The sequence below is a fragment of the Sardina pilchardus genome, chromosome 11 (genome assembly GCF_963854185.1).
Source record: "Sardina pilchardus chromosome 11, fSarPil1.1, whole genome shotgun sequence".
Taxonomy (NCBI): domain Eukaryota; kingdom Metazoa; phylum Chordata; class Actinopteri; order Clupeiformes; family Clupeidae; genus Sardina; species Sardina pilchardus.
This window is the reverse complement of record NC_085004.1, coordinates 23,202,376-23,229,352: the sequence shown is the minus strand read 5'-3', so window position 1 is coordinate 23,229,352 and position 26,977 is coordinate 23,202,376. Positions and strand designations below refer to the sequence as shown.

The 26,977-nt window shown below is 42.3% G+C and overlaps 3 protein-coding genes across 3 annotated transcripts in view; 1 reads left to right on the top strand and 2 right to left on the bottom strand.

Moving 5' to 3' along the window:
• Positions 1-17,043, bottom strand: part of rfx7a (regulatory factor X7a) — a 29,323-nt gene extending 12,280 nt beyond the window's left edge. The window contains exons 1-3 of the mRNA XM_062549126.1: positions 16,656-17,043; positions 7,400-7,433; positions 94-182 (exon numbers count right to left, since the gene is read on the bottom strand). Coding sequence (XP_062405110.1) covers positions 94-182; positions 7,400-7,433; positions 16,656-16,789 — 257 coding nt within the window. The 5' untranslated portion in view covers positions 16,790-17,043. The remainder of the gene's footprint in view (positions 1-93; positions 183-7,399; positions 7,434-16,655) is intronic.
• Positions 17,044-17,464: 421 nt separating this feature from the next.
• On the top strand, positions 17,465-24,492 carry tex9 (testis expressed 9). The gene is made up of 12 exons (XM_062549799.1): positions 17,465-17,532; positions 17,796-17,914; positions 18,002-18,065; positions 18,169-18,245; positions 18,377-18,422; positions 18,547-18,611; positions 21,960-22,132; positions 22,233-22,315; positions 22,412-22,585; positions 23,464-23,598; positions 24,027-24,161; positions 24,254-24,492. Exons 1-12 carry the CDS (start codon positions 17,503-17,505, stop codon positions 24,329-24,331), a joined length of 1,179 nt encoding a protein of 392 aa, XP_062405783.1. The 5' UTR covers positions 17,465-17,502; the 3' UTR covers positions 24,332-24,492.
• A 28-nt stretch (positions 24,493-24,520) lies between these two features.
• Positions 24,521-26,807, bottom strand: calml4a (calmodulin-like 4a). Its single transcript, XM_062549798.1, has 5 exons — positions 26,770-26,807; positions 26,640-26,670; positions 26,045-26,185; positions 25,199-25,387; positions 24,521-24,984 (listed from the first exon to the last, which is right to left on the bottom strand). Exons 1-5 carry the CDS (start codon positions 26,770-26,772, stop codon positions 24,887-24,889), a joined length of 462 nt encoding a protein of 153 aa, XP_062405782.1. The 5' UTR covers positions 26,773-26,807; the 3' UTR covers positions 24,521-24,886.
• Between the last annotated feature and the right edge of the window lie 170 nt (positions 26,808-26,977).

Sequence of the window (26,977 nt, the reverse complement as noted above, 5' to 3'; positions counted from 1 at the left end):
GTGGAAACAGGGGCGAGACCGACTGTGAGAACTCTTTTTGCCTCAGCTTTGGGTTTACATTATTCAAGCACTTGGTAAAATGTGTTTAATTACCTTTTTTCACTGCCATTGTTGTTGGGCCCACAAGGCAACTTAAGGTAGAGGTAGAGTTTCTCAATGTCTGTAAACTTGTCCACATCTATCTGTAAAAGAGAGAGAGACAGACAGACAAAATCACATTAGGGTCTTTCCATGTGAAATCACCCAATTTCAGCAGATCAGATGTATCTTGTGTAATTTCTCCTCTGCAAAACTGAAAATGGCTATAAATGCATTATGTGAAGACATCATCAGCTTTGAGGGCTTATCATTCAAAAAGTTTGCTACACAAATTCATCACATTTTTTTCCCACTCATATATGGACTATAAGGTCATGCCCATCCATTAACTTTGGCTGTTATCATTATCATATTGTCAGAGCATATTTTAAAAATTGGGCTCGGTTTTCAAAAAGCCTGTTTTCATCTTCTCATTTCACCATGCGGACAGTTAACAGGATTTTTTTTTTTTTTTACTATATATCATTCTATATGTGAGGATCATCTGTCCAAAACTTGGATTTGTTGCCAAGTTTCCTTATTGAGATATTCTGGAAAATCCTGTGGACCTGCAGTACCACTTTGCACCACATGTGTTGCTCTTTTAATACAATTGAAGTCAATGTAAGAGTCACTTGTTTGCTGCACATATCCAATCTAAACACACATTTTATGGTTCATAGTTGAATTGCTCCAAATAATTATTGGTACATGAACAACATACTATTCTTATTTAGTGAAAATAAACGGATCAAGTAAACTGTGTGCACACATAAGACTGATTGGTCACACATGCAGCAAGAGGATTTAGCATACTTGCCTTCTTTGTAACAAGCTTTTACCATTAGTGATACTGATATACTATTTAAGATGTATGCATAGTTTTGGGCTACAAAGACCTGTGATTTTTTTTAGATTTGTTTTTGGAGAGGGTGTCCTGTCAGTCACTGGGTGATTTGACACGGAATGACCCATTAGATACACAAATAAACACACTCAAATAAGAAATAATGTGTAGCCCATACAAAATGTATGAATGTATTCATTACTTCCATAATGTACGTACGCACATCTATATAATTGCGACCCGGGAGCATGTAAGACAGTGTGCAGATATTTTTCCTTTGGCTATGAATGTATACAGTACATCAACATGGGTGAGTATGGGCGGGGGGAGATGGGGTGTCTGTATATTTTCTATATAAAGTAGCAAACAGGCTCAATCAGATTGAAGATTGTGAAATCTGATAACATGTACAAACTCCGTTCTAGGGTGTGAGTGACATTAAATGAAGCAGCCTTTCCTAATCGGTGTTCTCTTTTCTTACCACATAATAATCAGCTCGATCAGTGAGACAGCGATCATGAAATGCCTGCCCCAAGCATACCAGCCAACCCAGGCCTGAACAACCAGCTGTCAGGGTGACGAGAGCTCCAGCTTGTGTACGTGTGAGAAAAAAAAAAAAAAACTTGGTGTGCTTTCACTTGAATCCCACCCACTCGCTCGCTCACAACACATAACAAGAACCACACGGACAGGACAACTCCACAACAGACTGCATGTAGGCCTATTTGGTCAGATTACACAACCAACACATCAACATGAAGTGAAACACACTTAGAATCACTTAAAAAGTAAGTCATTAAACAAATAACTTCAAACGACGCAACAACAAGACCTGTGCAGCATTTGACTTATTTGACTTGTTAATAACAGGCGTTTGACCTAATAGTCTAAACAAGGGCAACAGCATGGCCAAGGCCACTGCAATGAGTCTCATGGTAGGGGTCGTTGCACTAAATCAATAACAAAAGCTGAAGGAGAAATCTCTTAATAAGATAAGAGAAGGACATAAGGGTGAGGAGGGGCACTTAGTGATGTGCTCCGCACTTTATACAGGGACACCCTGAATGACCTCTAGTTAGGACTAGGAGCTGGCATGATTCCAGTGAACAGTATGGGATTCGAATGGAGATGGTTAACGGTTATAGAGTTGCAGTAGCATCAGCATGGAATACATGCTGACATGCAGTGGCCTTAGTGGAATATTTGTAACATTCCTGAACAGATGTTGATATAAATGACAAATGACCAGGTTAAATTCCATCCTATATTTAACGCCTTCTAAGTAAGTTGTGTTTGATGATGAAGAGTAGCATATGTTCCGTGGTGCATCGGGAGAGGAGGTGGGGGGGGGGGGGGGTGAGGCTGTTGTTGTTGAGTGAGTCCAGGGCAGGGTGGGGCTACACCTCAGTGCACAGCTGCAACGGCTGAGTGGCTTTGGTTTCTGTGATGCCACCAGCACACATCTCCTGTCCTTGTGCATCGACACATCGACACACACACACACACACACACACACACAGTGTGTTGTATGTGCTGCATAAACACACACCCATCACAGCATGGATAGATACAAACACACAGATCTCTTTGCTCATACAGTGACAATCCATATCTCTCTCACACACACTCACACTCTTGCACACGCACGCAGACACACACTGACTCTCCTCACCAATCTGAAGGACCGATCAAAGTGAAAAACACCTATTTGCAAAAAAAAGACAGACTCCAGCCCACAAAATACACACAACCGTAAACCAGATTGGAGCGAGTGACACACTCACACACAGGCATCAACAGACAGGCAACCAGGCTGGTGTGATAATAAACATGGAGAGGCACTGATGTGGGGGGCTACATGGGACCCTGAGCAGCGAGCAGCCCCCTCGCAAGTCCGCCACTCCACTTCAAAGGGAATAGGGAAGAGAGCGAGGCGGGGCAGGACGCATTGAAATTCAGCGGGAGTAGAAGGCAGCAGACAAGACTCTTGCTCCAGGCACTGCTCTTCAATGCCATGCTGGCGACGTCTCTCTCTCTACACACACACGCTCACACACACACACACACGTCTCCGTCAAGAGCCATGTTTTGAATACTAATGGAAGAGTCTTTTGTATTTGTATGATTTACAGAGACCCCTTAACATTTTCGGTTGCCTCCTTGACAAAATGCCCCTGACTGTCTTCCTCTTCTTTTTCATCGGGGAAATCAAAGGGAGGAAAAGCGTGACTATCCAATTCCATCCATTTTAGCTTCTTGGCACTGCTACAGATGATTACACTTTAAACCAAAAATTGCAGCAACATTAACAGCAGACGCACACATATACACACACATGCACATACACATACACACTCACATACTCGCATACACAGACAGTCACACTTACAAAACTAACTTTTATGAGGGGAGACAGCCCTATGGGATTTCAGCCACCCACCCCCACACACCCTCACTAACCCTCGCCTCCACGCCCAGAGGAAGTCATTTGAGGTAGCAATAATCCGAGGCATACCTAATCCGTGGCGGGGCTAGCCAAGCAGGCAGTTAAGCCCACATAAACAAGCTTTTGTTTTCGTGGTGTCTGTGCAAGGGGTCTATGCGCGCTGCATTTCCGCTCAAAACAGAGCATCAGTGGCGAGCAGCAACAAACACGGCATGGTGAACGGGTGGAAACATCAGCACCTCATACATTCTCTTACAGAAAGGCAACATTAAGACCCAGCGTTGGATACATAAGCTGCAGGAGGAGATCTAAGGAAGGGAATCATCGGTGGCTATGAGATCAACAGTGGGCACACACACACACACACACACACACACACGTGCACGCTCCAAAGACACCACATTTAAACCCGCATGCAGACCAACACGTGGATAGTAGGACAGTGGGCCAGACGGCTGCAGCCAGAGCTGAACGTCTGCGTTTCGGTTTCTGTGTGCATGTGTGGTAGTGAGTGTGTGTGTGTGTGTCTGTGTGGTGGGTGTGTTTCTGCGGGGGTCTGTTTGTGTGCACTGGCAGCAGCGGCAGCAGCAGCAGCAGCTCAGCTCAGCTGAAATCCGGCCACCGTTTAACCCTTTCCTCCCCGCCGAGCCAGCCACCACGTGGCCGTTTCACCCACATGAGCCCACCGCCGCTACTGCTACCGCACGCCTCGGCAGCCGCTGCCACTACTACTGCTAGCACCGCTACAAGACACCTCACACTGGGTACCCCCCCCCACCCCCCCCCCCCCACCCCACCCCACCCCACAATCCCTCAATCCTCCTCCTCCTCCGCCTCCTACACCACCACCCACCCCCAGCCAGTTTCTAAGAATAGCCTGCGTTCTCCGCTCTGTCTTTCCTATTCGCCTCTTTGTTGCTAGGGAAAGTGGCGCTGATGAATGGCTAAAGTTATCAGCCACTGAGGACAGCCTTGGCAAAGGAGGCGAAAATGGTAAATAAAAATGGAACGCAGCCGGCCAGGAGCCGACTGGACGGGACCAATTTAGGATCCACAAGAGATCCCCCCCCTCGGAGGGGCAGACCGCTCGAGATCCAAACTGGGAACGCATGCACGAGTGTGGCTCGAACGAGTGGAAACACACACACAGACACACACGTGGTTCGCTCAATCGGACACTACGGAGCACACCCACTCAGTCCAGACAAAGGGCAGCTTTAAGTCACCGGTCACTGATAACGCAAAGCCACTGCTCAGACTCGCAAAACATTTCAGTCTGGCACGGGGCACATCTATCTATCATTATTGAAATAAGGTCATGCTTTGCAGAGCACACAACCACACAATGAAATTAATTACCATCCCCAAATCACTCAATTCCCAACTGGTCTTTCAACCTTTCATTCAGAACAGGAAATTATTATTCACGAACAAGTAGAGAGAGAAAAAAAAAAACGTTTTATATTCTTATTCCTTTCATTCAGTTATTCATTCATGCGTTCATTCATAAGGTGCGGCGTTTCATTGGTGCGCTGCGCCATTCATCCTGCAGGATTGGGATCGGGCGCTGCTGATAGGCACGCGGGGCTGGCCCACGCCCGATGGGCGGAGTGGCCGGTGGATGGCGTGTGGTGCCCCACTGCTGCGTGCGCTGCAGTGAGCGCAGTGTGAAAGCCAATCTACCTCCCCTGCCTCCGCCTCAGCGCTAGAGCCAGCCAGCCAGCCAGCCAGCAGTGCGCTTGGCAGATACTGGGGGATGCCGTGCGGTTTGGTGTCATCCAGGATGCGCCACGGTGTGCATACACATACAGTGCTCTGACCTGACCATCACAGAGCCGGGCGTCCACTCTGACTCACCCAGTATCAACGGCCAAAAACACAGACAAGGGAGACCTTAGAAGGTTGATTTATAATACATGATATCTGAATAAGAAAACTGGTTTGAAGGTAAAAATCTATCTATTAATCTATCTATCTGTCTATCTATCTATGTATCTATCTATCTATCAGTGTTTCTGATATAATTTCAATTTAAAATAAATTCTGACCTATTTTGCAATTCAGATGTTGAAGATGCCATTACCATTGTTATTGTATTCTTCAAGCAGAGCACCATAACCAGCACTCATCAATGCCTGAAAATGTGTCAGAGTGAATTTTTACAACCTGACTGACTGGTCACCATTAGCAGTGTTTGAAGTGCTTCAAAACAAACACCCACCCACACACACACATCTACAGTTATGTCTCCTGTTTCCTTCCTCCGTGTCTCCTGGGGACATTTTCCCACCTCTGTCAGATAGTCGAGGAACAAACGCAGTCGGTCAACACAACTTTTATTATTGATGGCCACTTTTTTCCATTGCCTCTGCCAGGACGTGGCGAATATAACCAGATTAAAGCGTCAGCACTAAGAGCTTGACAGAGGGCTAATATTAGACGCGAGTGCTTTTTCATGTCTCCTCGAAAGAAGACAGCGCCGCGGAGTAAAGGAGGGGGAAAAAAAAAAACACTGAAAGTAAAATAAATATCAAACTAAATCAACTTGAAATTCAATAAAAATCCAAAGAGATCACTCTCGTGTGTGGAATTGAAAAGAGGGGGGGGGGGGGGAGAATACGGTGAAATGTTTCATGCGGGCAGCTGATGCAAGGTGCCGTGTGCGATTGCAACATCCCCAGCAGCCTGTGAGAGACAGACAGGAGAAGCAGGGGGGAGGTCAGGCGCAACTCACCCTCTCTGTCACCTGCCAAGCTCAGGGGATTTCTTAAACATGCTCATCTCTCTCTCCCTCTCCCTGTCTCTCTCTCCCCCACACTGCATTGCCCTTTCTCTTTCCCCTCTCTCTCTTTCCTGTCTCTTTCTCTCTCGCTTTTTCTCTTTCTCTCCCTCATGCACCTCTGCCTTGCTCTCTCTCTCTTTCCTATGTATCTCTTCCTCTCTCTTTCTCTCCCTCTACCGCTCGATTGACAACCTCCGTCTCTCTCTCTCTCTCTCTCTCTCTCTCTCTCTCTCCCCCTCTCTCTCTCTCTCTCTCTCTCTCTCTCTCTCTGTCTGTCCCTCTCTCCCTGCACCTCTGCACTGTCTCCTTAAGCACTTTAGACAGTCGCCACATATCCACTTGAGGCTGCGCTCCTCCTTTAACTGTGAAGGCTGAGAGAGCTGGTCAGCAGAGCCATTAGGGACACTGGGCCTCTTTGAAGAGTGCAAACAGTGTGCGTGATACACACACGCTTACAATGGACGGTGTGTTTTTCCAGCACACTGTTGTGTACACAGAAGACCTGCCCTCGTGCCCCTTGGTAAAGATGGAGACTGGGAGATGAGGGATGCTGGCCTTTCTCTCAAATCGAGAGTATGGGATTAACCCCATACAGCCAACAGACAGTGCCTCTAGGATCTTATATCGTTGCAGGCAAAAGTAACCGAAGTGCTCAAAAATGGTGGTTGAAATAGCAATTTCAGTTTGATAAAATCGAATAATGCCAGAATTCTGTAACTTTGTGTGTGATATTTTGTGGAACTTGCATGAATTTGTGAAACCGAAAGATAGCAAAGTCCACTAGGGACCAAAAATGCAATACTCAGACAAGAAACTAACTAACCACATTTAGATCAATCCAAGTTTAACACCATGTGATGTTTGCACAAACAAGGCTATTTGCAGCCATTTTCTTTCTACTGGCTTATGTGGTATGGAAGAGGTTCAATTCAATAGAAATGCTGATGTGTGAGACTGTGGATATTTTGACATGTATCAGCACACAAGTAGCTCTGTGACTTCCCAAATAATTCATGGAAATAATGACGTACCATTATTAATAATCATCAGATGATTATCAGATTATCTGGATTAGACTTCTGATTTTTTTCTGAATGTTTCCTTTTCCCTTATCATCAAAATACAACAAATAAGACTCTCTTGCCAAGCAGTGGGGAGCTCAGAACTGCTTATGCAACTATCCAGCTTCACTGGTATACAACCTTCAATGTGCTCTCAATGTTTTCATGAGACAGTTAATACTCACCAGAATGCCGTCCACTTTGGATTGTACAGATTTGCTGCAAAAGAAAAAGAGAGGGAAAAACAGCATTATTACCCACGCGTAACAGGAGAAAAATACATAAAGCACATTTATTAATACATCGGTGGCATGTCAGGAATCCCTCGTCCATCCCCAGCACGACCCTCTCCCCCACCTGCCTCTGTCTCCTCAAGACCAATATAACCAGTGGAACACATGTTGTCATGTACAAAAAAGAGCTGCAGCATCAATGTTCTGTCCCACTATTAATATCATACCAGAAAGACCTTGACAGTCATTCATAAGTTTGGCTGGGCTGGGTTGGGCCGGTATGAGCCGGTATTTAATCTATATACAGGTACAGCAGTGGCGGCCATTAAACTCTGCCTGGGGTAGCAATGTATGGCTGTTCTCTTGGCTCCCCTGTGGTAGGACACGTCTGCCAGGTATTTATATAGCCGGTCTCCAAAAAGGACCTCTCCAAAAGGCCAGCCACTGTGCTAGAGGGTAGCGAACATGAGCTCATGCGACTTTACACAACAAACTTCACCCTCTGTCCCTCCATTCATGCTGGTGTAAATGACTGTAATCGTAGACTGAGCACAGGTAATATATGTGCTTGCTAGCCTGCCACCACTGTGTTTTTGACTCTAAATTGAGACAGCTTAGGAGGTAAACAGCATCAGTCATTTCTAGTGGTGGGGGAAAAAATCGATTCTGTTCAGTATCGCAATATTTTGTGCACACAATTAAATCGATACTTGTAGCTCAAAGTATCGCAATACTTAATTATATAATTTAATTATCCATTTTACTTTTATTTGAGTCGAGTTTACTCAGGGTTTACTCTGATCACATTAAATTAGCTTATTACGCTTATAAGGGGGGCACGTGTTGTGGTGTTTCATTGTGCATTCAACAGCAATAATAAATGCTTCACAATCACAACCTGTTATACACGACACTCTACACTACTTTCACATTGAACAGTTGAACAGTGTTATTTTCCTATTTTTTTGTAATGACTTAGAATAATATGAGAGACATGAATAGCAATATATCGCAAAATCGAATTGCAATACTTGGTGTATCGCAAAATGTTAAGAATCGCAATATTATCGAATTGTGGCCCAAATATCGCAATAGTATCGAATCTTAATTTTTTTGCCAATTCCCACCCCTAGTCATTTCTGAGAACTGTAAGTGATGTAATGGAACCCTGAAGAAGCATTAGGGGTTTTATATAAAACTAGTGACTACTCACTCACTGACAGGCAACAATCAACAGGCAACATCAGAATCAGAATCAGCTTTATTGGCCAGGTTTGCGTAAACAAACAAGGAATTTGAGTCTGGTTAATCTTCATAAGCGTCATTTATACAAAACATTCTGATTAGTGTGTTTTGATCCCATTTTTGATTGGGTTAGCCAGGAAAAGTCGTTCCTTCACAGTGTTTCTGTGGCACAGAACTTTGGGCTTATAGTACAGTGACTGGGTGAATAGGGCAAACAACATTATGTTCATTTCAATTATACGCACAACTTTTCAAAATCTGCTGGATATTCCAAAACTTTTGCATCAATGGAATTCACCTAATATCCGTCAATCACATGAAATGGGTCACGCCACATTTTTACAAAAGTCATCAAATGCTGGATAAACCGTCAAAAATGAGATTAATCCTCCAGCTCATCACCAAGGACACAGTGCTCTCTCGCAGTATTCCTATCAACTTAATAAGCCTTTAGCGCACTGGTTACATGACTATCTGCGAGTAATCCGTTACGCAGGGTAACAACAAACCTGTCTGCGGGTCAGTGGGATATGCCAAACACGTTAATTGACTGTCTCCATGACGGACTGGGAGAGGAGAGAATAAACGGCTTGTTACTAGGTGAGAGAGTGTGACCTCCGAGACGCGAGTGGCGAAGGGGGGGGGGGGGGTGTATTGGGACAGGTAACATTCATTAAGCCGTCTTTATCCAAGAGGTGCGAAGGTGGTGATTTTGAATGCCGGGCATCACTAAATCATTGTTGCCAAGCGGAAACTCTCAAACACACAGAGCTAGTGTCACATCAGCGGAGCCCTAAGTCCCTGTGTCCCACATGTTGCTATAGTGCACCTCCCTTTCGACATTCACACAATCTGATTGGGCATTCCTTGATGAGTTAAGCTCTTAATCACTATGCTGCCAGGCAATAACCACACTGGCAGAAGCTACACACATATTGCAAGGGTGCTGAGGAGAAACTGATTGGCCTAAGCCTCACCAAGAATTCTGACCTGGCAGAAGGCAAACCCAAATCAACTGGTGTACTGTGGGCCTTTTTCTCTAATAATTTGAGGGAAAAGATGACAAAAGTATTGATTATTTGTATTTCTTTCTTCTTGAATACATGAAAGTTAAGAGAGGATAAGACTCTGTGCTGACCACAATAAAACAACTATGCAATTAACATAATGTTTTGAGAGTACACAAAACAGGGGGGAAAACAACTGCCATTAATACTCATGCTACAAACTGTTGTCCAATGACAAAATGAAAAACATCCTCTAAAAAACCCCAACGTCCACATACTGGCAGAGCCAAGTGAGATCAAATGATAATTAAAATCCTGAAAAAAGTGGCCTGATTTCTGGGGGCAGATGAGCGGCACTTTTATCCTGTCTGTCACTAAGAGCACGCGGCCTGCCTAACCCCCGCCCCGCCCCACCCCGCCCCATCCCACCCCACCCCGCCCCATCCGACCACACCGCTCCCCTCCCCCACTCCTCCAGCTGGCCACTCCTTCGCTGTGCAGAGCGGAACGTAAACAACAAACAGAGTGGCGGCGGCGGATGGCGGCCGCAGGGAGGCAGGGAGGCAGGAAAGGGAAGGCCCTGGCAGCACGCGGTCCGCGTGTCTGCCTGCCTTCACAATATGGCCGCCCAGGGGGGGTAACGGGAGGATAGCCTGCCACGGAGCCCTGGCTGGATGTGGGCAGACGGTGCAGCTGCGAGCTCGGTGGATGAGCGCTGTGGACACAAAAGCCCAGTTACCCTGTTTGACCCACGTGCACGGGGACAGGCAGACGAGACGATGCTGGTCACTGGCCCGCTTGCTCGACCCTCCCTCTCTCCCTCTCGCTCTCCTGCTCTCCCTCCCTCCCTCCCTCCGTGCCGCTCTCTCTCACTCCCTGCATCTGCGGCTCTGTCTATCTCTTCTGCGGCGGCACAAGTCAGCTGAGCGCTGAACTCGATGCACTCAACCCCTGTGGTGCTTTGAACCTTTTAACCTCCGAACAGGCTCTCTGAGTGAGCAGCAAGCAGTAGGCAGCACTTTCTCATGCAGGAGGAGAGCGCAGAGAAGTACATTAAGATCGCAACAGCCAGATCAACAAAAATAACTTTCCAGAAATATCCACGCTGTCACATACAATGTAACGTCAACATTACCTACATCTGACTATTCTCATGCAGTAGTGGTAGTGGTGGTGATAGTTGTTAGCTAGCTCTACTGATTTGTACTGGTTGCTGCACAGGTAGCTCGATGTGCAAGTTTCGATATATTAGTAAGTTACATGCACGGCGCACGCACATCATTTTTTTCTAATCTTGAACTCACTTTTCTGGCTTTCCGGGTTCTTCAGGCTACATCTAGGGTTAGAGTGTCTGTGGGGAGTTGCGCCTCACCCACTGAGCAGTTAAGTCATCGAATTTGAACAACGTGGTCTGGGAGTGTTTTGGGTCATAGGAAGGTTTTTTCAGGACACCGATTGGTGATGGGGGAAACCTGCCATCACAAGTTTGGGCTTAAGTGGATTTGGCTGTACCCGTCATTAAGGATAAGTTCAAATGTGCGGGTAACAAGCAGAACACCTTGTATTCCAGTACATCCCCCCCACCCCCCACCACACACACACACTCTCCTTGAGCTCAACTTTCTGACTGATCGCTCATTTAAGTGGCAGATACAAAAAATTAAATAAAATACAAAACAACAGTAATGTTTGTAAGAAGTTATAATGCTGATGAAAATACTGACCAACTACTGTGCATTGGTTTTCAAGCTATTTTTTTGGCCATTAAAACAACACCTAGGCTAATCAATCAGGGATACAATGTAGACACTGTTAATGTCGCAAATGACTATAAGGAAATGGTTGAACACAATTTTGTACACAAACTACAAAAGTGTACAGTGTACTATTATCAGAAACCAATGGCACATTCTGTCCAAGTTTATACTAAAAATGGTGGTAAGAAAACAAAGAACATTTCTTCAGAGAAATGAAGGCTGTTCCATGTGAGAAATAGCTAAGAGACTGAAGATCTCATACAACGCTGTGTGCAACTCCCATCACAGAGGAGTGTGGACAGACTTTAACCAGAATAGAAAAAGGATCGGAAGGCCCCAGTGTGCAACTGAGCAAGAGAACAAATACATTAGACTGTCTAGTTTGAGGAACAGATGCCTCACAGGTCCTCATCTGGCTGCTTTGTGAAATAGTATCTGCAAAACACCCGTGTAAGCATCAACAGGAGAGGTGACTCCAGGGTGCTGGCCTTCTAGACATAGTTGTGAAGAGAAAGACTCATTTCTCAGATAGAAAAGTATAAGATGGGGGAAAAGACCAGAGACAGATGCCCAAGGAAGACAGAAAAGGTATTAGGCCTATAGACAGGCGAATCTCAGGCTCTCCGATCCCAAAGAAGATAATTTGTGAGATACCCACCATATGTTGGAGCTGAGTGGAGGGATTGTAATGGTTTGGGGGTGCTGTGGTGGTGGTGGTAGCAAAGTGGGAAAATTGTACATGATAAAAGGAATCTTGAAGAAGGAAGGTCTGAGACCCTAAGGACGGCATTTAATTGGAGCCAATGTTATCCATAAAGAGGACAGTGACCAAACGCACACCTATACCAGAGATGTAGGGAAGAAGCAGTCAGCTCTGGTATTCTGTCTATAATGGAGTGGAATGGAAATTTCTAAGTGACCCAAAATTTTTGATCGGCAGAGTACATGTTCACTCAGGATTCCTTTCATCTCATTGTCAAGTCACCAGTGTAAGGATAAACTATTCATCTTTTCTGACTGTAGCTCGTGTGTGTCACCCACTTTGCATACTGTGGTTATGAATCCAATGTGTCAAATACACTCAAGGTCACAGAGATCATATAAGAGAAAGGTCATTTCGATCTAAGACATGTCTGTGTTCTTTTAACAATCAAGAGGGTGCAGACAAAAGAGGCGTTGTGACAGCAGTAATCGTTTGCTTGCATAAAACAACAGGGATTGAGTAATCCTCAGAGACAGTGTTTGCTCCACAATGGACATTCTGTTGGGAACTTCTGACAGTCTGCTGCATTGTTCAATTCCACAGGACAGTTCTGATTTGAGAGGGAAAGGCAAACATGGCCCAAATTACTAGCATTTAACACCACACGCATCCTCTCTTTTAAGCTCCGCTTTAAACCACATTTATCTATTCTGGCTTTCAGCTACAACAAAGCTCTTGAGATTGTCCATGTTTACCTACAACCAAATTAAATAATTGCTATTATGAAATGCCTACATTTCACTCAAATAAAGAGCATATGCGCTAAAGGGAGTGGGGGAGAAATCAGCGAGATAAAAACACATTTCTGTTCAGACAAACTGGCAGTAGTAGTACACATTTGTACAGATTCAGGCTTCACGAGAACAGCTCTGTGTTTGCCAGTGGTGAAGCTCGTTTTCAATTCTCTTTGAAGATGATCATCCCCATTGTGCTGGGATTTCATACCCGCCCTCTCATTCCATCCAGTTTCCTCTCGCATTTTGATAAACAGACAAGCTCTCAATATTCTCTCCATCGTAAACCATCAAAACCAATACAGAGGGTGAAAAAATATCAAACACTTAATTCCACCTCCCAAACACCAAATGATCCATTAATAACCCAACATTAATGGGTTAGTAAAGCCGAATAGATGTACATGATATGCTTAGTTTATAGTGCTAAAATAAATGAAACTACAGAAAAATATGTAAACATCAGAGTCTTCATAACAGGAGGTAAAATACCTAATGTACAGTTGACAAATCAAACAAATACTAGGACTATATTAATCTGAAAATGAGCCTGTGTTTTAGACCTTTCTGGCTAATGACTAACTGTGTACAATGCCTTTGGTGTCTTCAGGCTGTGTGAGCTTTTACGCTGTGGTATACAGCCATGCTTTGATGGTGGTAAATCTGAGGCTGAGAAAAAACTTGAAAGTCAACCTCACAAGACACCCAAATGAGAGATAACATTACAAAGTGAGGCTTTACTGAGAACTTTCAGTTACATTTCACCAACTTACCCTGATAGATATGTAATGCCCTCTATTCTGTACCTTTAGCGAACATATTAACCATATGAAAAAAAAAGACAATTCTGCAACTCTCCACTCTCTACTTGGGCAGTATTTTGAAACACTCATAACCAACCCCCTCTACTGGCCTACCAAGAAATTGGTAACAGTTTGATTTCAAAATACACTTACTATTTTAACATGCTGACCATAGTCCATAAGACAAATTATAACTGAAAGTGATCTATGGGCAAAAAGGAAACAGCTATAACAAATTCAGTTTAATATGTAACACAACACACCTAGAAAATAAATTTGCCATGTATGTTTTTAATCAAATCAACTACCAAGCTTCGCTCAACAACCTCCCCTAAAACTGGCAGCTCCTGACTTTTTCCACGCTGGTCTCCAGACTACCACCCATGCCAAAGTCTGTTCTTTTCCATAGGGCAGCGAATGTGCCAGCTCTCCAAATGTAGATCATCATGGGTATCAGTTATCATTCTAGCCCGGTTAACCTTTGCAGCAATCCAAGGGCACGGCATAGTAGTCTCTCTCGGCTAAATTGTGATTTAAATATAGACCTACTGTTCGTAGAGTCACTTTTGAAACAGAGGTTTTTGATAGTGTTTCAACCCAGAAAAAAAATGAGGAAATAAAATGATTCATTATGATCCACAGTGTGAACTTCAAAACAAGCTAAAATAGCAAAACAACTCTTAAACTGTTGTTTTAAACGTCATCCCCATGCTCAGGCATGCATGGTAATGTAGATGAACCTCTTGTAAATATCTTAGGATGATAGTAGGTGGTGGTAAGCAAGGAATTAATCACAGTCAAACAGTCACTGAGATTTGAGGATGGTGCAGGATAAAGTGTGCTGGTTAGAATATTAACCCCTGGAAATGTTACATTTCCCCACACCTAATTCAACTTTAGTATCTTCCAACTAAATTATTTGGGCTGTGCTGAAAATAATCACAGTTGTTCATTCATCCAGCAGACTACAAACTCTTAACTTTAAGATATGAGAATGACATCCAAACCTCACAACGAACCAAATATCAGCAATTAAGTCGCTTCTGACATATCACATATGAATTGTGATGCATAACAGGCCTATACAAACATGGACAGAAGCCCATCTGCTAACAACATCCTTGAAAAATACACAATATACAAAGCAGGGTCATGCTACCATGTGGAGTATTTCCTTAATTGTGACTAAATCTGGAGAAATGGTATCAATGATAGATTATACACGTCTTATCTTAACTAATGTTGAATTTGCCCATACAGGAAATTCAAGATAAACTCATCATACCATGGTAGTCTGGCAAATACTACTACTTTTTATAATAATAATAAAAAACATAGACACAGAAAAATAGATAGCTGGTCGGTCCTACAGGAAGGTCTCCTAATCTATATCCTATCCTTTACTTTTGGACGCAAATGATATAATCCAATGCAGATTCCTCAATAGGCTATGTATCACGCAAATGATATAACTGTATATTTATTATTTATATGTTTACCCTATATGACTAATTACGGCCAAAAACTGGTGAAAAAAATAAAGATGTGTGATCAAATAAAGTAACTGACCGCGTCGTTTTCAGAATGACCTGTTAGCCGAAGTCAACGGAATTAACTGGCTTAAGTTAACTCGTTGCACCGACCGCACATTTCTCAGTGCTGTTTATGAGCACGGCTAAGGCCCTACAAAAAAAACGGAAAGTTATAAACACAATATTTCTATAAAGACGATGCAAAATATGAATTAAGCAAAGATACAAAGAAGTTCAATAGTTGTCTCTTCCGTTTTGGACATACGTCGAGAAATGCATGTCGAGACATGCATAAACAAGGGAGGTGGTGAGGGGGTGGAGGCTCCAAAAAACCGTGTCAGCATTTTCATCTCTTTTCCGTGTCACTGAAAAAACGTGCACACGTAGCCTCAGATTCATTCAAAGCAAACACGTCCGATTATATACTTCTGCAGTAGTGCAGTCGAGTTATTTAAACACACACCTTGTGCTTTTGTCGTTCGGAAACAAACATGGCCATATTTTCGTGAGTGAACGTTACATAGATTTTCGACCACTACCATGCCAGCTGAATGGCCACTGAAGCTGAGCATGAGTTCCTGCAAATCTACCGATTCTCTTCATAACCATCGATATCCAACCTACTGGAAGCACAAACTATAAGACAAAGATAATGAATAAACCTAGATGTAACCATTCGAATGTTATAAAGTCAGTGAGTAACGTTACTGAGCAGTGTAAGCTTTGAAAACGAGGGGCGCCTCCTGCTCAAGTGGAGTTGTTTACTATCCATCCGAACCAACATGGGCAAACCAGAGCGCATGTCTGTTCTCTTACATTCAGTTACAAAAACATCGTCCAGCCTACCTTCAAAAAGTACAATTTGCGCAGCGTTAGTTAATAACCCAGCTAGTACATCTGTGAACCTATTTCTGACCATAAATCTGCTCATGCTGACCAGGCAGCACGTTCCTCCAATTCACTTGTTGGCTGGCAACTGTTACTGACACTGCATGAGAGGTTCCAATACAGGTTGCACTGATAGGACTGGAGGAGATAACTAAGACAGCGTGCATGCAAAACGTCGACTATCTATATTGTTAAAACTCACATCTTTTAGCTAAAACTCGTACTTATACCAAACACATTCAACACAATTTTAAGCATCCTCCTAATGAAAAAAAAGTGTCCAGGGTAGCTAGCCAGCTAGCTATTTCCCTGCCCTAGCTGGAAAGCTAGTATAGCTAGGATAGCTAGCTAGTGTCAGAGAACTAGCTAGCTATCTAGCTAATTAAGTGGCCAGTCAATGAGCTAGTCCGCCACTTCGCCACACAACTACACACAACAATATTAGCTACAACCCTCTGAGTACTGTCATACGCCCTTACCAGATGGAGTTCTTTATTTTGAGTTGCAATGCACTCGCTTCAGTCCCTTGTAATCCTGGAACCAGAGGTGGCAAGGATCCCATCCCAGAACCAGTGGTCTGGAGCTGACCAGGTTGTTGATCATCAGCCATCATGATGGTGTTGAGGGAGGAGGGGGATTTAATAAGTAGGCCTCAACCTGGACCTCGAGAAGGTTGCTCTTTCCCGGCTTTGGTACATCACGGACCCACCCGGTTACATCATGGTAAATTCAGCGACGGTTCCCACAGTGAAATGGATGGGAATTCAAATGCAAGCAGGTGATGTCTATCACATTCCCTTATACTTGAGTTAAAACGACCACACGAGGCTCAACACACACGCTTCTCTCTGATCCGCTGCAGCCACCACTCTAGCTGTCTGCACGCCTGCGATCACGGTGGATACTGCTGCTACTGCTGTTGCTGCTGCCAGGCAGATGGAGCGCATGCGCAATGGACACGACGCACATGATAAACAAAACGAAAATCGGACCTGCAAAGCTTTTGCATTTGCATGCAACGCACAGGTTTGCAGTGCATTGCCAGGCTCACAGTTGTGCAATCAGTTCACATATCAAGAAGACATGCGATAAGAGTTTACTATTAATTAGATATTTAGAACTATATCAATATGTTTGCACTAAAAGCAATAATAATATATAGCGTTTTGACTTTCGACTCACTCCCTCACAGATTCAGATACCCGCATTCGGTTCTAGTCTAGTTCTTCTAGTTGAAGAGAAAATGTTCATTTCCACTCCTTGGACTAGTTTTCGTTGCTAGGCAACAGTGACGCTGTTGTACACAGAAGTCCTCTGGCTGCAAACATGGCAGAACGCACTATGTCAGCTCGCATGGTGGGTTTGTTTGGCATTTTAACGTTATTTTGCTATAATTTAGATGACCAATTATTTGCTGAAAGGGAAGTATTTCACCTGTGGTCAACTTAGTAGAATTTGATCAAAACTCAGCGACAACAGTGTTTGTAAAATAGATGCTAGCTGTCGCTGGTCATTTGCTATCGCTAAAGGGTGAGCGAGCTTAGGCATGCTGCACATGGTGGTTTAGAAGCTATCACGTAGCTTTTTTAACTCAAGTTATCATTTCTCCTACAATTCAGATTAAAAAGCCGCCTTCGGCTGGCACTGGAAAGTTGCCCAGACCTGCAAACCGTCCAGTCTCTGCGCCACCAAAAGAAAAACCGAAGATGGATATCTTTGCAAAGGAGGAAGAGTACAAGTAACGTTACAGGCCTTTGGGTGAAAGTTATAAAGTTAATATGATTTCCGCATGATTCCTCACTTAGAGTTGTGTTGCTTTCTCTAGACGCCTGAATGCTGAGTTGGAAGCAAAGACAGCTGAAATTGTTAGACAAGCAGAGGAAGTCATGGTAAGGAACTAAAGTAGGCCTACATCCTTTTCTGCTAAGAAATAAACAATGTCACACAATAACATGTCATGTCACGTGTCATGTAATGTATTTCGAATCACAGAGGGAACAAAACGAAGTTCTGTCAAAACCCATATCCTCTCACCTTGATATTGATATTGACGATGAAGAGGATCTGAGGTAAGGCCTGCAAATAGCTCGAGACTATGTTGGACATGTTCACCCACAATGGCTAATCCCATTCATCTTTAAAGAGAGGCAAGACCATTTTATGAATGACTCATAATGTAAAACACTTACTTGTTTAACAGAGAGCGGATATCAATAACACCCTCAGAGAGGAAGACAGCTGCAAAGGTATTCTTGCTTCACTCTGGCAAACAAATACTTTTAGAGACACTTTATAATTACAGTAAAACATGGATGTCATGTATTTGTCATGTTTGTAAAATGCATTACTCTGGTTTCGCTACCCATATAGTCTGAACAGAAGAAAAGTGCTTTAAAGCCAAGCAAACCACTAATTGCCACCAAGAAGAGATCACAGTAAGTTGTCTGGTTATATATACTGGTAATAATGTGCATTCAACATAAACAAGTTTGTATGCGCTCTAATGCCGAAAGGCAACAAGCTTCATATCCTACTTTTTCTATGGGGCTGTGGAATTGCCAATCTGCAGTGAACAAAGCTAATTTCATTCCTGCTCTGGCCTCACAGCTATCACTTCAGTTGGTTGCGCTTACAGAGACATGGATTAGGCCAGAAAATACTGCTACACCTGCAGCGTTGTCGACCAATTATGCTTTTTCGCATACCTGTCGCTCCTCTGGTAGAGGAGGCGGGGCAGGCTTTCTGATCTCTGATGACTGGAGGTTTACTCAGTTGCTGCCGACTCAAAACCACTGCTCATTTGAATATCATGCCATCATGATAACTGAACCATACAAATTGTACTTGGTGGTTATCTATCGGCCTCCTGGACAGCTTGGCAACTTTGTGAATGAGTTGGACATTCTACTGTCTGCTATTCCAATGGATACGTGCCCTTGGAGATTTTAATATTCACTTGGACAATTCCTCTTCAGTTGACTTCCTGTCCTTACTCTCCTCATTTAGTATCACACGTGTTCACAGTCCTCCTACTCACAAGGCTGGTAAGGATCTTGATATGATTCTGCTACGTAACTGTACTGCAGACAACGTTTGGGTTAATCCTCTACATGTATCAGATCATTACTTCATTAGATTCTCTGTGCGTCTCCTTGATAACCCTACAGTTCCTGCTCCGACGATGTCATGCCGACGGAACCTCAGAAGCCTCTCAAGTGAACATTTTGCAACATTAGTAACTTCTGCTCTACCTATTCCGAGTTCATTCTCATCACTTGAGGTTAATGACGCTACAGAGACCCTTTGCTCTACACTGGCATCCTGTCTGAATGTAGCATGTCCTCTTTCCACAAGACCCACTCGCTCTAAACCTCGCCATCCATGGCTGACAAACAGTATACGCTCAGTTCGCAAGGAACTTAGAGCTGCTGAAAGGAAATGGCATAAATCTGGAGATAGAAATGATCTTAGTAAATACCAGTCTATGCTTTCATCTTTTTCATCCACTGTCACACTTGCAAAAAGAACATACTATCAGAATAAGATTGAGAACGCCACTGACAGCAGAAAACTTTTTTCTACATTCAAGTCTCTTCTCAATCCTCCACCACCGCCATCAGCTACTTGTCAGCAGATGACTTTGCAACATTTTTCACTGAGAAAGTTGCTAAGATAAGTGCTCAGTTTGATGACCCTGTAAGAAGGACTCTGCCTGGTGTTAGCATGATGCCATCATTGGACTTTTTCTCTCCTCTTGATGAGGAAGCGGTCTCTCAACTGCTTCAGCGAAGCCGTCCAACCACATGCCCTTTGGATCCTGTCCCGTCTACTCTCCTGCAGTCTATAGCACCCGCTATTATACCGGCAGTCACACATGTATTTAATACTTCACTCAGTTCTGGAATAGTTCCTTCTTCTTTTAAACAGGCAAGAATTACACCTTTGCTGAAGAAAAGTACACTTAATTCAACTGATGTGAAGAACTACAGACCTGTCTCCCTTCTTCCTTTCTTGTCAAAGGTTTTGGAGAAAGTGGTCTTCAAGCAAATGTGTGACTTCCTCTATCAGAATAACCTACTAGACCCTATGCAGTCTGGTTTCAAGAGTGGTCATTCTACTGAAACTGCTCTTCTATCTGTGACTGAAGCATTGAGAGTAGCTAAGTCCTCTGCTCAGTCATCAGTGTTAATTCTGTTAGATTTATCTGCAGCCTTTGATACGGTTAACCATGACATTCTCCTTTCTACCCTACATGAACTGGGAATTTCTGGGAAAGCTCTTGACTGGTTCAAATCTTACCTTAAAGGGCGTTCTTTTAGCGTGTCTTGGCAGGGACAGATATCAAAGTCTCATGACCTCACTACAGGAGTCCCTCAAGGATCAGTATTAGGGCCCCTCCTCTTCTCTATTTACACCACTTCTTTAGGTGGGATTATTCGCTCTCATGGATTTGAATATCATTGCTATGCGGACGACACTCAACTTTTCCTATCCTTCCCACCTGAGGACTCTAGTGTTTCCCATCGGATCTCTGCATGCCTGAAGGATATTTCAATCTGGATGAAGGATCAGCACCTTCAGCTTAATCTCTCAAAAACTGAGCTCTTGGTGTTTCCAGCAAAAACAGCCATTCCCCAACAGATGAACATCCAGCTTGATTCATCCTCATTGACTCCAACTAGATCGGCACGTAACTTGGGTGTCATAATTGATGACCAACTTACTTTCTCTGAGCATGTTGCCTCAATTGCAAAGTCATGTCGGTATACCCTGTACAACATTAGGAAGATCAGACCTTATCTGACACAAGATTCCACTCAGCTTCTTGTACAGGCAATGGTTATCTCCAAGCTGGACTACTGTAATTCCCTGTTAGCTGGCCTACCTGCTTGCGTATTAAGACCACTACAGTTGATTCAGAATGCTGCAGCACGACTGGTCTTCAATCAGCCAAAGAGGACACATGTAACCCCTCTCCTAGTTACTCTCCACTGGCTCTCTATAGTAGCCAGAATTAAATTTAAATCTCTCACTCTGGCCTATAGGACACTGACTGGATCTGCTCCTAGCTACTTCAGTTCTTTGATCAAGATGTACATTCCCAACCGCCCATTGCGATCTTCTGAGGAGCGTCTGTTATGTCGACAAACCATACATGCTAGGTCAAACTGTAGATCCTATTCTTCAGTGGTTCCGTGTTGGTGGAATGAGCTGCCCAGTGCTCTCCGTTCAAGCAACAGTTTTGGATCTTTTAAGAGGGGTCTTAAGGCATATTTGTTTAATATGCACTTAGTCTTTTGAGCATTTGTTATGTGTTATGGTTTGTATAATAGTTTTTTTTTGTTTAATTTGTCCATTGTTAGAATTTGACATTTATTCTGCTATTGTCCTTAAATTTAGCCTTACCATGCTATAGTTATTGTTATTATATAATTAACTGAGTGACTTATTTGATTGCTATTGTCATTTCATTGTTTTATTTCTCATTAGATTAGTGCTTAAATGATTGTTTTATTGATAATATTGCTATTCTCCCTATTTTGTAATTGTTCACTGTTATTTAATTTGTATTGCTATTTATCTGTATGTCGCTTTGGACAAAGGCGTCTGCTAAATAACCATAACCATAACCATAACCATAACCATAACCATAACCATATTGCATTTGTATTTTGTTTGGTGTTACTTTGGTGATGTAAAGCCAAGCGTGACCTTCTTTTCCAACAAAACTGACGTTTTTTGCAGCTTTACGTGTCTGATTCCACTGTTGCTTTCTTATATAGGAAAACAAAGGTCACCAAAACAGTGGCCGAAGATGTTGCTATCATAGAAGACTATGGGGATTTCTCTTTGGTAAACACAATTAACAACATTGAAGGGAAACTGAATGATGGAGTTGTTCCTGAGGATCTTGAGGAAAATGTTATGCCTAGTGTTGGGGAAGAAATGGGATCAGGTCAGGTTTTTCCCCAATCATCACTATACACCATACCTCATAGAGGTATTTGTTGATAATCATAATCCCATAATTTTAAATATATTATGTTTGTTCACAGAGGCCCAGATCCGCTTTTTGAAGGCAAAACTTAGAGTGATGCAAGAGGAGCTGGAAAGGCTGTCATTTGAATGCAACAAGAAGGCAAGATTAAAAATTAGTGAAATATATTGAAAGACCATATACAGTATGCGAGAAATGTAGTTTGTCTAACATATAGATGAATGCTTTGTCTTTAAGGATGATGAAAACATTGCAATGAGCAGCAAACTGAAACAGACTGAAGAAGACCGAACTAGGCTCCAGAGAACCACAAACATTCAACAGAACCAGATAGAGAAACACAGAGCCATGGCAGAGGAAGCCAACAGAAGATGTGATGGGTTACAACAGCAAGTGACCTCATTACAGAAAGTAGGTGACAGATGTGAGAAAATATGCTATTTCAATCATGCGGTAGTCTCCAAATATTACACCTTGAGTGAGTACCGTCCAGGCTGTCCATTCACTTAACAATATAGAGTAGTGTCACACACAAAGGTCAATGGGCCTAAACCTGTATTATTAGAGGTACATCCACCTAATGTATAATATGATTTATTAGATATGATAACATACTACAAATTACTATCAATCTTAATGAGTTGAAAAAAAAAAAGCAGGAAGGGAACAGGTAATCTGGTTTTGCCCAGCTGCCAATGATGGATGAAATAGAATATCTGTGTTGAGGAATGTGCTGCATGGCCTCATTTACATGATTAACTTGGCTGTGTAAAATGAAGCCATCCTGCAGCTGGTGATAGCGCAGCAGCCAGGCTTGTGTGACGGTTATCTTGGGCCCTCAGAAAATTCTCCAGACTCCCTTGCCCTTGTCTTTAGCAGGCCATGGGTAAAACCCTCCTTGTGTAATAAATCCCTGAGTTGAGTCAGGTTGCACACTTGCAGTTTTTGTGTAGCAGTACGTTTCATATCAACTGGTGGTGGGATAGTTGCATTATTGAAGTTGCTGCTTATGTCGTATTAAGGGGTTTGGGGTCAAATAAAGTTAATCTTAATCAGTTATGTGTGAAATGTATGTCTACAACTATTATGCACTGCTCAGGATACCTAAATACTGTAGGGTAATACCATTTATTGTGCCAGCAGCATTACTTGATCTTAACATAGTGCCAGTAATTTTAAGTAATTTTCTTGTGGATCTTTTTACGCATGTTCACCAGCATACATCTTAACATCCATTTACAAGAGGAGTCCTCAATCATTATCTGTTATGATGCATATGTGTATTCCAGGAAATTGATGGACTGAAAAGGGCAGAAAAACAAGGGGAAAACAAGCACAGTGTCACAGAGGTCAGGCTGAACAGAGCTGTGGAGGAAGCCGAGAAGTACAAGATGCAACTTAACAAGATTAAACAGACCACAAAGGTACTTCTCATATCAACAACATCTGTCAAATGTGACACATGCACTCCAACTGGGGAACTTTAACAGTCAACAGGGTAAGGTATAAAAAAACAAATGCAGTGATACTATATTGTGCCACTATACTACAGTGATACTATATTGTGCATCGATTTGTCTAGTATTTCTTTTAGGTTCAGGTTATTTTATTTGTACCCGGAGGTAAATTTGATTTACAGTCAATGAGTCCTCATCTATAGACACACTAGATAGATAGATACAGACAGATAGATAGATAGATAGATCGATCGATCGATAGATAGATACAATTTGTTATTCATCCAGAGGGAAATTTTAGACTGTTGTTGGTATAACCTTAATATTATATCATGCCCTTTTTTTTATAAGTTCATATTATTGACTGATGATACATTTTGGACTGTTTTTTTAAGGATGCTGCACATCAGGAGCATCAAAGAATAGAAGCCTTGCAGGCTGAGAACAAGAAGTTGGAAAAGCAAAAGGCTGAACTTCTAGTTGGCTTCAAAAAACAGTTGAAGCTAATTGATATATTGAAACGACAAAAGGTATAGTCAAGTAAAAGCATAATTCTCAGTGGCTCATAGCACATTATTTATAAGTTTCATACAATGTTCTTCTTCTTTTGTCACCACGGCAGATGCATTTTGAAGCTGCCAAAATGTTGGCCTTCACAGAAGAGGAGTTCATGAAAGCTCTTGATTGGGGAAAGTCATAGTGTACATAATCTCAAAGGATTTTTGGTGGAGGCCTCTACTTACTGAAGGACTTTACTAAGGATGGATCATGCCATAAAAAAATGTGTTTTTGTAATTAATTCTGAGTTTGGTTATTTTATACGTGTTGCTTTGTTAAAAATAAACTGTTTTGTCAGGTCAATATTTTGGATATTGTTTATTATATTTGTTTAAACATTATTATTATTGCCATATACAGAACAGCTCTTTTTTAAAATCAGTGTAATTGCACTGCTAATGGACATAGTAAATCCCATAAAGGAAACTGGCAACAGGATGAAAGACAAATATAAATCCCTGAGTCAATCCAGAGCCGTATCTGAGTCAATCTACACTGGAGTGCCATCTAGTGGTGCAGTATGTACATTTTTTAACTTCCCAACATTTGCAATTTTAACAGGTTTCAAACATGTGCACTCACAACGGTTAATGCAATTGTAGAATTGTTGGGTGCGTGAAGGCTAATGTGGCACAAATGCCAGATTTATGCAATGATTAGTCTGTAAGTATATTTCAAATGTGCCCATCCCTTTCTCTCAGTAGTCTGCTGGAGGGAGCGTCACCATCCTGGTAAATTCTTCATAACGAATAATTCCATCACGGCCAACGTTGGCCTCTTTAAACAGGTCATCCACTGTAAGAAGCAAAGTCATTGTGTGATGATTTCTTAAACAAACTGTCAATAATATATGACACTGGTTTAGCACAAAAAGTTCACTGATCTATATGTCTTTTAGGAGAATATGTTGAACAAATTGAAGGCAAGAAACTTGCCATAGAATGACAGACACCTTGACAAATATTTAATTTGATCTTTACTTTGCAAAAGTGTGCATGGAAGTCAGTACCTTCTTTGTTTGTTAATTTCTCTCCTAGGCCTGTTAGTTTTGCTCGCAGCTCAGTGGCGAGGATGTAGCCCTGCTTCTTTTTGTCCGTCATGCGCATGGCCTCCAAGATCTCTGCCTTTGGGTCCTCTTGCTGCACCTGTCTGTGCATCATGGTCAGGAAAGTGGAGAAGTCTAACTCGCCTTTTTTATCTATTGGCCAAAGGGGAGACAGAAATTACATGTATATGTGACATGTCTAGCAAATGCAAGTTTAGGTTAAAAGCATACACAAATGAAAGAACAGGCAAATTGTGATCCAAGCCCTAAAAGACAAGCCATATTAATTAAAATATTTTTTCTGATAGCAACTAGCATTTGGTCTTAAACAATTAAAAAATCAGTGGCATACAGATTGGATATAGTAAATTGCACTGTAATGATTTGGCAAACTGTACTCAGTAGCTTTCAGCTTTCTCAACAGCAGAATCTTGATTGAGCTGCAACTATTTAATCATTATTGTGGGGGAAAATAGGTAAGAGACTGAGACCACTTCACTGACTGGAGATAAAAGTAGGGAAAAAAGGGTATCTTTTATTTTCTTTGGATCAAGCCATGGCTTTAAGCCTTTTGAATGGATATATTTTAAAAAATAAATAAATAAAAACATAAAAAAAAAACTAGAAAATAGAGATCGCATGCTTGTTTAATTGCTTTAAGAGCCCTAAAGTCAAATGTAACACAGCTCATATCATTTTTCCTACAAAGGTGTCCTGGCCTGTTTTCATATAGACAACCCTTTGTTTTATCTTTTGTTGTTGCGTGCCAGCAAACAAATGAAGCAATGTGTTAGAAGATTTGTGTCATACCTATCTTATGAACCTGTAGATGTCGGTCCACCTCACCATGGGTTGGACTTGTTCCCAGACATCGCATCACTGTGATCAAGTCTTTTGCCTCAATCTTCCCTTTACGTTTCTTGTCGTATAGGGAAAAACATTCTTTGAATTCTGAGGGGAGAAAATTACATTGGGTAACACACATTGAACAAATTATTGTATCACCACTTCAGAGCCATTTTCAAATGTGCCAGTCACCAACATGGGACATACTTCAACCATAAAATGACTTTAATTAACATCAAACTTGGACTTTAAAAGCATCTGATAGTATCAGTAGACCTGTATCTGTACAAATTGCAGTGACTGGTTACTGAATATTTTATATATTTCATATGTAGTGAAGGTGGTAGTGAACCATTACCTTAAGAACAAAATGACACAAAACAAATATGCCTAAAGGATTATGGTAGAAAACATTATAGGACAAATCTTTCTGCTAGTCCTGCAGTCACGGTTTAATCTGACACCTACAAAATTCACTTTTAGCCTCAAGTTATCATGAAGAGTATTTCCTATTCACACACGCCATTTGATCTTCATCTGTGTAACAAGAATATCTTACCGTTAATTTGCGTTTGTGAAAGGAACTTTGCCTAGAGAAAAAAAACACATTATAGGCATTAAATCATTTTAGCTCTTTAAAAATAAGGACTGAAGTTGAAAAAGAAAAGATTGAAATTCCTCACACTTACCATGTTGGACGGATTTGTGTGTGTGTTACTTCCTGTAATGTCACTCCCTTGCTTAACTGCTGTCCACACCAGCTCATTCTAAAGTCCACCACTGGATAGACGTAATTGATAGGCTGTTGCTGTGGCAACAGAGATATTGGATACGATGTATCATATTAAGACACAGCCTATTGGATGTTACCACCCTGCTATAAACCCATGAATAGAC

Excerpts from the sequence above, each read along its gene's own strand:
- tex9 (XM_062549799.1), top strand. The coding sequence starts at position 17,503 with ATGGCAGAACGCACTATGTCAGCTCGCATG. Across the intron at positions 18,612-21,959 it reads GCCACCAAGAAGAGATCACA|GAAAACAAAGGTCACCAAAA; the intron begins GTAAGTTGTCTG and ends TTTCTTATATAG. Across the intron at positions 22,586-23,463 it reads AAGTGACCTCATTACAGAAA|GAAATTGATGGACTGAAAAG; the intron begins GTAGGTGACAGA and ends TGTGTATTCCAG.
- calml4a (XM_062549798.1), bottom strand. Across the intron at positions 26,186-26,639 it reads TTCACAAACGCAAATTAACG|AATTCAAAGAATGTTTTTCC; the intron begins GTAAGATATTCT and ends TTCTCCCCTCAG. Across the intron at positions 24,985-25,198 it reads GAAATTAACAAACAAAGAAG|TGGATGACCTGTTTAAAGAG; the intron begins GTACTGACTTCC and ends TGCTTCTTACAG.